Source organism: Danio rerio, chromosome 16 (assembly GCF_052040795.2).
Source record: "Danio rerio strain M-AB ecotype USA chromosome 16, GRCz13ab, whole genome shotgun sequence".
Lineage (NCBI taxonomy): Eukaryota > Metazoa > Chordata > Actinopteri > Cypriniformes > Danionidae > Danio > Danio rerio.
Genome location: NC_141036.1, coordinates 17,310,746 through 17,324,154, shown reverse-complemented (window position 1 = coordinate 17,324,154; position 13,409 = coordinate 17,310,746). Strand labels below are relative to the sequence as shown.

General features: G+C 34.1%; 1 protein-coding gene across 9 annotated transcripts in view; it reads right to left on the bottom strand.

Moving 5' to 3' along the window:
* myh14 (myosin, heavy chain 14, non-muscle) overlaps positions 1 to 13,409 on the bottom strand; it is a 92,774-nt gene that overhangs the window by 23,109 nt on the left and 56,256 nt on the right. For all 9 annotated transcript variants that reach the window (XM_087286813.1, XM_087286817.1, XM_087286818.1 and 6 more), the window contains 10 exons: positions 13,221 to 13,329; positions 11,694 to 11,825; positions 11,409 to 11,615; positions 8,305 to 8,442; positions 7,561 to 7,684; positions 6,385 to 6,556; positions 4,884 to 5,096; positions 3,890 to 4,034; positions 3,571 to 3,777; positions 146 to 250 (listed from right to left, as the gene is read on the bottom strand). In XM_087286813.1, the coding sequence (XP_087142939.1) occupies positions 146 to 250; positions 3,571 to 3,777; positions 3,890 to 4,034; positions 4,884 to 5,096; positions 6,385 to 6,556; positions 7,561 to 7,684; positions 8,305 to 8,442; positions 11,409 to 11,615; positions 11,694 to 11,825; positions 13,221 to 13,329 (1,552 nt within the window). The remainder of the gene's footprint in view (positions 1 to 145; positions 251 to 3,570; positions 3,778 to 3,889; positions 4,035 to 4,883; positions 5,097 to 6,384; positions 6,557 to 7,560; positions 7,685 to 8,304; positions 8,443 to 11,408; positions 11,616 to 11,693; positions 11,826 to 13,220; positions 13,330 to 13,409) is intronic.

The window sequence follows — 13,409 nt, the reverse complement described above, 5'->3', positions numbered from 1 at the left end:
GAGAGACCTGAGAACCTCTCTAGATGATTTAAATCCTGTTCATCCATCTAATGCAATGTTATAAAAGTGTTTTATCCAAAGAAGGTAAGTCCCATGAGCCTATTCAAACGTAGTGGAAGAGAGCAAATTAAAACACACAAGTTACCTGCACATCATGCAGTTGGCTCTCCAGGCTGCTGACCTCCTTATGAAGGCGGTGAGATTTGGAGTCAGATGAGGAGAGGGAGCTGGACAGAGACTCAAGCTCTGACTGAAAGGGAGAGACTTGAAAGTTAGGATGTTTTCATGATTCACTGGAATTGTTAAGTTCTTGTTTGAAACATTGGAAACCAATTGCTAGCTTGGACCAACAAACTATCAGTTTTGACCTGGCGATCATGTACCAAAAACACTATTGGCTTTACATGGTTATTCCAGATGCAGAACATCTACTATAAGTCCAACCCAGGCTCATTCAGAAGACGTACCTCTATATGCATTTGTGGAGAAATACATCCCAGAAGCTACGTTATTTTTGCAGTTTTTGTTTCCGTGAATCCACTAGAGGCTGCTGTGTTTACTTTTTGAGATCTCAAATTTCTCTCAAGAGTGCCATTCCCGGCTGCTGTTCTTGAGTGAATCCACCAGAGGACACTGTCGACTGACTGATTAATCGACTTAGCCACCCTCCTCCTTCCCTAAACCCAACCAACAATGTTTTCAAAAGAACCGAATGACCTGCCCACCACCTCCCTAAACCCAACCAACAATTTTAACATGTTTTTTTTTTTAGATTTTACTACATTCTTACTGTTATTTACTTGTTTATTTTATTTTTTTGGATTCTGCTTTTGTCCTGCTTTCTGAATCGTTCCTAACCGGACTTGAAACCCATCGTTGTGGTCAACTCCTCTCTGTGTCTCAAGTCCACCAACATACATGGCGAGCTAACTGGACAAACTGGTAACAGTCGGAAAGTCGTCCATACAGAGGCACATGGTCAGCTGGTAAGCACGTAAAGGAACGGCGTCATACCGCTTTTATTTTAAAAATGAAATGCAGCCATACCTACTTCTGGCTACATAATTAGCGATTTCCTGAAATCCTTTTAGGATTATGATTTCAAAATGTTGCATAAGTCCAAATGTGTGGTGATATTGACAATGATGTAGCAATGTACTGAATGCTCAGCTCATAGCAGTGACATTGTGTTTAATTTATTTCTACTTGACCACCTTGACCTCGATTTATGAAAAGAAAAACTGTGTAAAGTCTTATACACAAATGTGAAATTCACTGTAACTACTAATTATTTGTCTTAACCAGAATAACACAATTATATGATAAAGGTGGATGTGAGCATAGTCATCGTTTCCAGCTCGCACTAAAAATGTGGTACCTCTTTTGTTCATCTGCTGTGTGTGCATCCTGTCATAAGATGTAACAAAAACTACTACTAAAAGGTAATAGTTTGATTAAGGTATCTACATCTGTATTTATATGAACTCATGCCAAGTTTGCCTTTTTGAAAATAATAAAATCTAATTATTAATTATTGTTATTAATCAAAAATCTCGTTTCAGGGTTTCTGCAGGTTTCACCAAGTAAAATTTAAGACTTTTTAAGAAATTTTAAGACTATTATGAATGAAATTTTGGACTATTACAGGGTTAAATGCTAAGGATTTTTTTAATAATAATATTTTTGTTTGAATATTTATTTATAACTTTTTTTTTAATATATCTATTCACAAACCCTATATCTAGGGCCACACAGAATCTGCGCACACAGAAATTTTTAGATCATCGAGTCTATTTTTTTAAATGTGTGTAAAGTTATATTTATTCAGTTTTTAAATTAATTTCAGTAACATTATTGTCTAATATGAAAATGTTCACATGATTTATTTACATCACAGTTTAGTAACATTATCTTAAGTAATATTAAGCCTTTAGCAGATATATTACATGAAAGACTTGTTTTGCTTAACAAATAAGTGAATCTACTTGAGTTGCATTATAAACATTAAATAAAAAATGTAAAAATATATTTTTTATTTTATAAATTAAGTTTTTATATATGATACTCCCCGAATCATCCTGCATAAACCTGCAGATTTTTACTAAATTCTGCGCAGAAAAAGCAAAAAATGTCAGCAGATTTTGTCTGGCCATACCTATAACCCTTACCAAGAATAGAACAAAAGATAGCTGTCAATTACTTCAGTCTATAATGAAAATAATTTAATAATAAAAATTTAAAGTTCAGACTTAAAAATTTAAGTCAGGTCAGTATCATCAGAAGTAAATAAATGGAGAACTTTTAGGTAAATGTTACTGTAAGTAAATGCTATTTTAAAATAAAAGATAAAAGTTTTATTGAAATTGGGATAATTGGTGATTGTATGGCTGTTAATGGCCAGATTGGGTAGCTATAGACCTTTTCTTGGCTGCAGCATGGAGGGTGCCATAGAGACCAGCGTTTTCCAGTAGAATGATTAGAGCTTCCATTTACAGCATTTACAATAGGTAATTTGCGGTCCGAAAATGGGTTTTAATAGCGTTGAGTAGATTATGGAGTGTTTTTATGACACACAACTTACACAACTAACACACAAAAGGTGTGTGTTAAAGCTGTTATAATCTGTCAGATGTGGTTCAAGCGCGAGAGAAAATCATTCTCCTAGTTCACGTGTCTGCCGTCAGAAATACAGTGTGTGTGTTTCCCCAGCCTGTCAGCTGTTAGCTCAGCGGCTCTTCAATACACACACACAGGCAATACTTCACTGCATTATAGAGCAAACCAGATTACTGGCATGAAACTTAACAGGTATGTAAGTGATGCAATTCATAAAAATGACCAATAAAAGTCTGTTACTGATACTCTGCTTGGTGGATTTGCATGTTGATTCTAATGGGAACTGTTTATGTTTCATGTGGTTAGTTTGTGTGTAGTATTCACCACGGTATGTTTTTTTCAAAACGCCACCCTATTTTCACTTTGTGACACTTATTAAATCTGTGTGTTAAGTGGGACAGTACTACATGTGTTTGTCAAAAATCTTGGTGAATAACATTTGTTTGGGCTGGTTAAGTGTTTTAAAGAAAGAGAAAATGTTGACTTTAGCGATGACAAGGGTTGATGCCATCTGAAAACGAGGGGAAATTGCTTCACCGCAGCTGTTTTCCATTCTTTCCTATTAGACGCAATTTTTAAATGATCAGTCCAGGAGGTGGTGCTGATCAACAGCAGTATTAGTTCAAAGACGTTAATAGCAGGTAAAATAGATTAAAACTATCATTTTGAGGCTGTCTAAATGTGACTGTTTATACGCATCAGCTGCAGACTAGAAGTTCTTAGCATTTTCCCAGGGCATACGCGCAAAGCATAATGGGTAATTTTGCGTTCTAAGAAAAAGGCCTCTAGATGAACAAAGAAATTCAAAATTAATTATAATTAAAAAAGAGTTAAGACCTACAACACAATATTTTAGTAGATTTAAGACTTTAAGGCCTAAAATTTTGCTTTTGAGATGTAAAACATTTTAAGACATTTTAAGACCCTGCGAATACCCTATGTTTTCCATTTTACCTGGAGTTTACCAAGACGTTCCTCTCGCTCTTCTCTTTCTCTCTCTGCCTGCGAGAGGCGTGCGTTGAGTTCTTGCAACTGTCCTTCCGCTCTTTTTCTGCCCCTTTCGCTCTCCATCTTCCCTCCTTGTAACGTCTTCAGTTCAGCACTCAGATTCAAGCGCTCCTCCTCCAGAACAGCTTTTGCCTTCTCCAGTGACTGACGGGACTGCAGACATATACACACATCAAAGGTTGGCAACATACCAGTATAAACCTGGCTTCCCAGAGTAACAACCATTTGTAAACAAGATTCATTTGGTGTAAACCCTGAGACTCACTCTTTTGGCGTTGTCGAGTTGCTCCTGAAGTGAGTCTATAGCAGCGGTGTGTTTGATGCGGAGCTCTGATAGCTGGGCTTCATGACGACGAGTTTCTTCCTCTAAACATCTCTGAAGCTCTCCTAACTCAGCCTCACGACGAGACCTTAACGTTCACAAACACACTTAATCTGTGGTAACTCTACCCTTCTGAAAAGCAAGCATGCCAAATTGTATTGAAGGTGTTCTCCTAGTGTATTCTACATTTTTCAATCTATAAAAAGTACAGCTTAAATAATTATATTGTAATAATTCTTTGTCAGGCTTTAAAGAAATATTTTGATGTACTTAACTGGTTAATTGGGGCCTTTATTTTATTTTTATTTGTAAACAAATGACAGAATTTACTTGGCGAAATGTTTTTACAAAAGCTTTAATAGAGAAAAATTATTATTATTTCAGTATTTCCATATTTTAAATACGATTAATTTAGGCTTTTATTTTATTTATTTTATGACAAGAGGGTAAATAAATTACAGAATTTACTTTTAAATAAAAATTTAAATAAAAAATTGACAGAAATTTAAATCATATTTCATGCACAGTTGAAATAACTGTGAAATAGCTTGTAATGTGCTTTATTCACAAAAGAATGGTAACACATAGAAAACCACCTTAAATTAGATAAATTTGATTTATTGTCAGCTAATTATATTTAATAATATTATATTAATATTTAATAATTAGTAATATAAATTGTAATATTTAATAATTATTTACTAAATTGAGCTATAACACATGTTCATTTATTTATATTTAAAATTATATTCAGTTTACATTTAAATATATCAATTTTAATTACTGTATTTTTTTTTAGAATGTAGTTTTCTGTAATACTGTAAGTATCCTAAAATGTACCCTTTTCTGCAAGGGTGAGTAAGTGATCTGATATTTGATGTTTAATAATAGCGGAATGTAAACATTCTTGCTAAATACTGTTAGAGACCGTACACACCTGAGTTCTTGCTGAGCAGCAGTAGTGTCCAAAGTATCTTCCAGCTCAGTCCTCAAAGCTTCTAACTCCTCTCCAAGATCTCTTCTCTGTTTTTCAGCTCTTTCCCTCATACCTCGTTCATTCTCCACCTCCTCTTTGAGCTCAGAGACCTGAGACATGGCCTCTCTCAGGGCTCTCTGAGCTTCTGTCCGACGTGCCCCCTCTTCTTCTAGCCTTAGGGAGAGAGTATTCAAGTGAATGCATGTGATGTTTAAGTTGTATTACTCAAGGTTCCTGCTCTCACTGTGTCCTAAAAATATGAGGAATTGCCCTGCGATGTGATAAATGATATCTTTTCGATGTTAAAAAATCTGTGATGGCAGCACACAACATTTTCTATTTTAGAAATGCTTTTTATTTCCATGATGTTGCGGCAGAACATCAGCATATACTACTATGACTCACCTCAGGTACAGATTAAGTACTTTATTCCATGTTAAATGCTCCCAACGTGAGTTTACATCCAATTTTACGTGACATTTTTAGGGATACTACTGAAAGCAGCAGCATAGTTCACCTCAGATCTTACAAATAAAATCACTAGCAGACGGCAGTTTGAAAATAAATGTCAGACCCATGATTTAGTGCAAACCAACAACTTTAGTAGTGCAGTAGTCTAATAATAGAGCTAAAGAGGTTTAATATGTATTAATTAGATCAAAAGCCTTTACCATTTAGTTGGGAGTGCAGTGGTTGGTATTTAGATGTTCAATTTCCTGACTTTCAGTGACTTAAGAGCAGATTTTCCATGACTTGAGCTGTCATATCTTAACCATTCTGCGACAGCTGAATTTAACGGTAAATTAAGCAGGGTGCAATATTTAGAGAAGTTATATTGACATTTACTACAGAACATGTATCCTTTTCTATCAAGAACGCTGTTTAAATTCTTTTCCATCTGCATTGTTTTATATTAAATAACATATCTGCATATAGAAAGAGCTCGTCTGTTGTGCTATACCCAGCACAATTTATCATTTAAAATTAAACATGATTTCTTTAATGCTGTTATTAAAGAGATTTTAACAGTTGTTAATTTCATAATTTAAAGTCGCTTATCTGATATGATAGAGTCAGTTTTATTATGTTAAGAGGTAAGAAAATTCTCTTTTTGTCTTATTCTCTTTATATACATTACATGGACTAATTCTTCAGATCAAAAATGTAATGAACTAAGATATGTACATTTGTGTATTTTTCCTTTCAAAACAACACAAGAAATGCTACAAATACTGCCACAAATGTTATTTCTAATTTTTTATTTTGATAAAATTTGGCACCATTTTTTAAATTTTTGGTCGCAATAATTAGAAATGTTGGTAAATAGGAATTTTAAATCCCTGATATAAATGGGATGACTTTCTGGAATGCACCTTTTAAAGTTCCCTAGTATTCAAGAAAATCCATGACTTATGGAAACCCTGATTAATTAACCCAGATTCATTATTGACTTTGTGAATACCTTGTCTGTAATGTGGTGATCTCTTTCTCTCTCTGGCTCAGGCTTCCTCTCAGCTCAGTGACGAGTAAGCTCATGTCAGATAGCTGCTCTTGAGCCTCCACTGCTTCTCCTTCCATTCGCCGCTTCCACTTCTCCTGTTCCAGACGACCCTGCTCTTCCCTTTTCAGACGCTCTAAAGAAGAAAATGTTATTTTATGTTATGTTTATAAGAGTCCACCTAACAATGAAAATGTTATTTGGTGTACTTATTACATCATGTGAAAAGCAAAAGATGGACTTCATTCTTTTCCATGCTGTGATGGTTCATACAGATCATGTCCGACAAAATACAAACCCTATTAGGGTGTACTCTCTCTACGCATGGCTACCTCCCCTTAGCACTCACGACCTGTTTATATATATACCTGTATTATAACAAAAATGAATTGCCTAATTAACCTTACTAGTTAACATTATTAACTTAATTGAGCCTTATTACACTTTAAGCTAAATAGTATATTGCAAATTAAGTAGTAAAATATGGGAAAAAATTGTTATCTCAAGATAATTCATTCATTCATTTTCTTTTCAGCTTAGTTACTTTATTAATCTGGGGTCGACACAGCGAAATGAACTGACAACTTATCCAGCATATGTTTTACGCAACGGATGCCCTTCCAGCTGCAACCCATCACTGGGAAACACCCATACACACTCATTCACATACATACACTGCCAATTTAGCTCACCCAATTCACCTATAGCGCATGTAGCACCTGGAGGAAACCTACACGAACATGAGAGAACATGCAAACTCCATAAAGAAACGCCAACTGACCCAGCCGAGGCTCAAACCAGCGACCTTCTTCCTGTGAGGTGATAATGCTAACCACTGCACCACCGTGCTGCACCGTTTTAAAATTAAGTTCTAAAAATTATTATGTTTAAAATTGTGAATATTTGAAAAAAGAATTCAAATTCACAGGTGGACTAATATTATCTTCAATGTCTTTCTAATCACTTATGGTAGATTCAATGTGTCTGCTGAATAAAGTGACTGATAATGCCAAACAATAATACAAATACAGAATATCAGGATTCTGAATTGTGGTCAAACACAAAGCCCACGTATAAAAGCACAATGAATCACAAACACACTACATTCATTTAATGAATACTTAAAGAGACAGCTGTTACCTTCTATATCAGCGATGACAGCTTCCTGCTTGTTTTTCAGCTTGTTGAGACTCTTCACCTTCTCCTCTTCCTCTGTGAGCTGATCTGTCACTTCATTCAGTCTTTCTTCCAGCTGTTTCTTCTCCTGAAAAAGGGAAAATCAAAGAGATTCATGACGAGCCACAGTAAAACTGCAGCTGCATACAGTTGAAGTAAGAATTATTAGCCCCCCATTTAAATTTGTTTTTCTTTATTAAATATTTACCAAATTGTGCTTAACAGAGCAAGGAAATTTTCACAGTATGTCAGATAATATTTTTTTCTTCTGGAGAAAGTCTTATTTGTTTTATTTCAACTAGAATGTAAGCAGTTTAAAAAAAATTAAACACCATTTTAAGGTCAACATCATTAGTCCCTTTAAGCTATATATTTTTTCGACAAACCATCATTATACAACAACTTGCCTAATTACCCTTACCTGCCTAGTTAACCTAATTAACCTAGTTAAGCCTTTAAATGTCATTTTAAGCTGTAGAGAAGTGTTTTGAAAACTCAAAATATTATGTACTGTCATCATGGCAAAGATAAAATAAATGAGTTATTAGTGATGAGTTATTAAAACTTTTATGTTTAGAAATGTGTTGAAAATAATCTTATCTTGGTTAAACAGCAATTGGGAAAAAAAAATAAACAGGGGTGCTAATAATTTAGGGGGGCTAATAATTCTGACTTGTTTATTTAGGCTAACACTCTCCTCTTTCTTACCTTGCTTAATCTGTCCCTCTGCTCAGCCAAAGTCAAGGTCTCTGCTTCCAGACTCTTCACTTTGCTTTCCAGGGTAACTTTCTCCAGCTGGAGGCGCTGACGTGTCCCTTCTTCCTCCTCTAGCTGTTCTTCAAGATCCTGAGAGAAAGAAACAGTGTTGTTGACAAAACTCTTGCTGGGTTCCATTCGGTAGGGTTCATCCCTATGCCCTAAACCATTTCGAGGGTCTCAAAGAGGAGTCCTCAAGTGTGTGACCTCAAACAACTTCCCTGCAAAAAGGATTATGGACCGAAGTGTCCAGTAGTTCTATCCTCCAAAATACTTCAATCCAAATGGCCCTTCATAGTGGCCAATTTTGAGCATTTTGGTTTGGAATGACTTGTTAATATGGCAGACCTGATTTATTTATTTTTTTGTCACTCAAAAGAGCCCTTCAGAGGGTGAAATATAGCATTTGGAATGTACCAACTTAGTCCATACCTGCACACTTGTTTGTTAGTTTTCTATCCTTATGTATTGCATGGCAGTTAAGTTTGTCCTACATGCAGCATACTTTCAAAATAAATAACTGTCATGATGACTTTATTTATTATTATACATATACACACCTCTGTGTTAGCTTTGCTTTTAACTGATTTAATGTTATGATATTATAACATATACATTTGGCCATTAACCTATTTGTGATTACAGTATTTAAATAGTCATAAATGTACAGTTCTATATACACTACCGATGAAGAGGTTGGGGTAAGTAAACTTCTTAAATGTTTTAAAATAAGCTTATTGTCACAATCATGAGCTATCTGTAAAGATTAAACTCACAGATCACATAGAACTACAAATCTGCTTGTATATGAATTACAAGGCCTGTCATGCAACACACACACACACCTGCACCAAGTCTCCACTGTTTACACTCACACAGCTGATGCTGCTCAAGTACGGATTATACATACAGTACATATATACGGCTCACTTTAAGACACTTATTGCTGAGTCTTGTTATACGGTTTGTGAACATTTCGACGCAGTTGACTTTCCTTGACTTCTGTGTTTGAATCTTGCCTTGTTTGTTTACGTTGTCTGCTGCTTGCCTGTAATGACCACTCGCCTGTTTTTTGACAATGACTTTGTTTCACTCCGCTTGCCTCTGTGTTGACCTTTGCCTGACAATCTGTTTAATTAACCTCCATTTCGATCTGTTCTTACCTATGTTCTCAGCATCCCACTTCACATTACACTTATCCTGCTCACCAAGTCTGCATTTATTTAATCAAAAACACGAAACAAATTGTAAAATTGTGAAATGTTATTGCACTTTTAAAATTAGTTTATGATTTAATTAAATTATTGATTTTAATGATGAATTTTCAGCTTCATAACTCCAGTCTTCAGTCACATGATCCTTTATAAATCACTGTAATATTAATTATTGTTGTTATTATTATTCATATTATTCATATTATTATTATTATTATTATTATTATTATTAATGGTAATAGTAATAAAAACAATAATGAGTGGACTAATACATTTATTTGAAAATACATACAATAAGTAATTAATACACATTTAATATATATTTAACAATGTAACATATTTTTTACATTTAATAAATGCTGTCTTTGGGAACAGAATAATTTTCTTTAAAAAAACATGGAAAAAAAAAACCTTTGACCGGTAGTGTATGTACTGAATATTATTTTTAATATCTTCAACACTTCAGTTCGAGCAGCTTTTTTAAAATAATAGCAATAGTGCTATCACAATTAGAGTAATTTATTATTGAATACATATCTTTTTTAAAGGGATATTTTACTAAAGAGAAGATATTTAAAAAAATAAAAAATTAAAAACTGTAACCATTGAAAAAACAGTTTTTACATAATATTCACAAATACTATTGAATTCAATGGTTACAGGTTTCCAACATTTTACAAAATAACTTATTTTTTGTTGAACAGAAAACTTGACTAAATCGTGAGTAAATTTTTATTTTTGTGTGAACTATCCCTTTAAAGTAAACTATGCATATCATTCAACTATGGCTGCTAATTGCTTTTCTTAAATGAATGGGGAATGAAATGTAAAAAAAAGCGGCTCTAAAGCTGTAACCAGATGATGCAGTTACAAAACTAGCAGTCAATACTGGAGGCTGACACTGGAAGCACAAAAAATATGCACTTTTGTGATTTTATGTCCTTTCTGCTGTAAAAAACATATCAGGCACACATTAGTTGCCAAACGTCAAGGTGTGCCATAACAATCAAGTGAATCAACAAATCTTTAAGACATGCCAGATTATAAAGACTGGCTGTTTCGACAAGGAGGGACTTCCTTCGTTGTGGTGGCCATAACAAGTTTCGCACTTTTGCCCATTTGTAGTAATGTGAGTGAACAGTCTTTGTGTATCTATAGTCTTGGTGTAAAATTAGACAAGAAATGCGTAACTCCATTGATATAGTAGCTATTTGTCATTTGAATATAATGCCATGGCAAAGTCTGACTAATTAAAGCAGTTAAAATGTGTTGTTTTAAAGTTTTTAAGTTGTTTTCAAACCCTGCCATGTAACCATTGCAATGAAATCTCTGTCTTGTTTTGCAATAATTCAAGTTCAAATTAAACTGTAAACATCCATAGTAAACTGATAAACGGTAATAAATACTGTAACGTTGGTGTAAACTGTGGTGCATTGTGATGGTGTATAATTTTAGCTTAGAAAACTGAAGCCTGAATAATTTGTTTATTACTACAGTTGTGTCGTACCACAGCAACAATAAAAGTATAGTATAGTATGCTTCCAAACACTATAGTATTTACGACAGTACTTTTTCATGTAACATAATAGCTTATACAGTATCTACCTCCTCGATGACAGGCAAATATAATTTAGTTCAGTAGAAAACTCTGCGGTCTTCATGATATTAGGATCATGTCCAACATATGTAGTTATTTAATATTTATATCTCCTTTGAAATTTGGTATTCCCCTTTAGACCTACGTGATTGAAAACAACCCCTAAAGAAAAACTATCAAAAAAAAAAAAAAAAACCTGAAATCGAACATCTGTAGTTAGACAGCAACAGAACCATCCTGCAAACCTGCACATGTTGCTGGATCCTCTTCTTCTCATTGGTCAGCTGAACAGTCCTCTCTTCTTCCTCCTCCAATCGGCTCTCAAGCTCCCCCAACACATCTTCAAGCTCCTGTTTGCGATTGGCCAGCCGTGCTCTCATTTCCTCTGCTTCCGCGAATAACTCTGCCTCGGCCTGCAGCTGGTCGGTCAAGACTGACTTCTCCTCAATCAGCTGTCAAGAGGACATCAAGATCAGTGTGGAAATCAAGCAAATAAACCAACACGCAAGGAAACACGGAAAGAAAGTTACCTGTTGGTTTTTCTTGTCCAGTTCAGTAAAGTCAAGCTCTAGTTTACTCAGCTTGTCTTTGGCTTTCTGAAGCTGTGCTTCCCGAGCTTGAATCTCTTCATCCTGACGGGTCACCTGCAACAAGGGCTTCACCTGCAGGAGGGATTACAGTTGAATTCACTCCACATCACATTAATGTACTATTTCCACCTGACATTATACTGTATTATGCAATCATTTAATATGCCACTTAATTATTTTTAAATAATATTACAAATATAATTTTGAACACTTCTTTTAGGTGAAATATTTGTGACATATTAGAACAGCTTGATAAACTTTGCTTAATTAAATGTCTTAAAACAATGGACCACATATTTTATATTTTTTTATTCAGGAGGCATGCATTGAGACATTTAATTTCAAATCCTTCAAAATTTAAAGAAACCTAAAAAAATCTAAAATAGTTTGTTCAAAAATAATAATGAGAAAAAGCTGTTCAACATGGATAATAACAGATAATTGTCCCTGGGCAATAAATACATTTAATAGAATGATTTCGGAAAGATTATGCAAGACCAATATTGTGTTCAAAAGACACCTTATAGATGTCTAAACATCGATGTACAATACAATACAAGGTTCAATTTTGTGCTGTCAGTGAAAATCTAATAGATGTATAAACATAGTCCAAAAACAAAAAAATCACCAAATTAGACAGATGTGTAGTCATTCATTCCGGTAATAATTTATTTTGATGGTCCTTTTGAGCATTAGTAGACTGTCTGCTTAATATCTGTTGATACTGCTCCTTCAACAGACATTTAACTGACTATAAGAAATTTGCAAGTACATGTCAACTTAAACTAACCCTAACAATAATTCCAACCTAACAGTCTACTTATAATCTAATGAGAATTAGTTGGAATGCAGATGCAATGTAACTTAAATTCAACAAACAGACCATCAAAATAAAGTGTGACCTTCATTCCTGTCTAGTTGTTGACTAGTCTCTTTTTGGACTACAGTTAGACATCTAGTAGATTTTCACAGACAACTTAAATTTAGCCTTGTTTTAGCCAAGACCTTTATTTTTATTATCAAACACAAAAATGCAAACCCCAAATGTTTTAAACATGTAGTTCTGAATATGCAATGAAACAATAAATACACTGCAAAAAATGCCTTTCTTAGTTTGTTTTAGCCCCAATATCTAAAAAAGTCTTAAATCAAGAAACATTTTATTGTCTTGTTTTCATAAACATAATGTCAAAGTTAAGTTTTTTACATTTAAATTAGTTTTTACTTAAAACAAGAAAAATAATCTGCCAATGGGGTAAGCAATATTGTTGATCATCTAAAAAATGCTTCTTGATTGAAGAATTGTTAGATATTTGGACTAAAAAACAAGACAAAACCTTTAAATACGAAAAGCATTTTTGCAATGTAAAAAATTACTGTCATATACTCTAACTAATAAAGATACATTTCTTTATTAAGCCCATTACTAATTTTATGTTTATAACCTTGTGTAGTAATTTGTGTTACCTTGGTGAAGAGTCTCCACCACTGCCAGTTTCTGAGCTTCAGATATGCAGCACAATTTCTCTGCATCACCCGCAGAGCACTAAGCTGCTGCTGCTTCTTATGGAATGCCCTGAAAAACATAATCGTTAAAATACGGTGCTCAGCATATATAAGTACACCCCTCACAAACCTTTTAAATTCATATTTTTA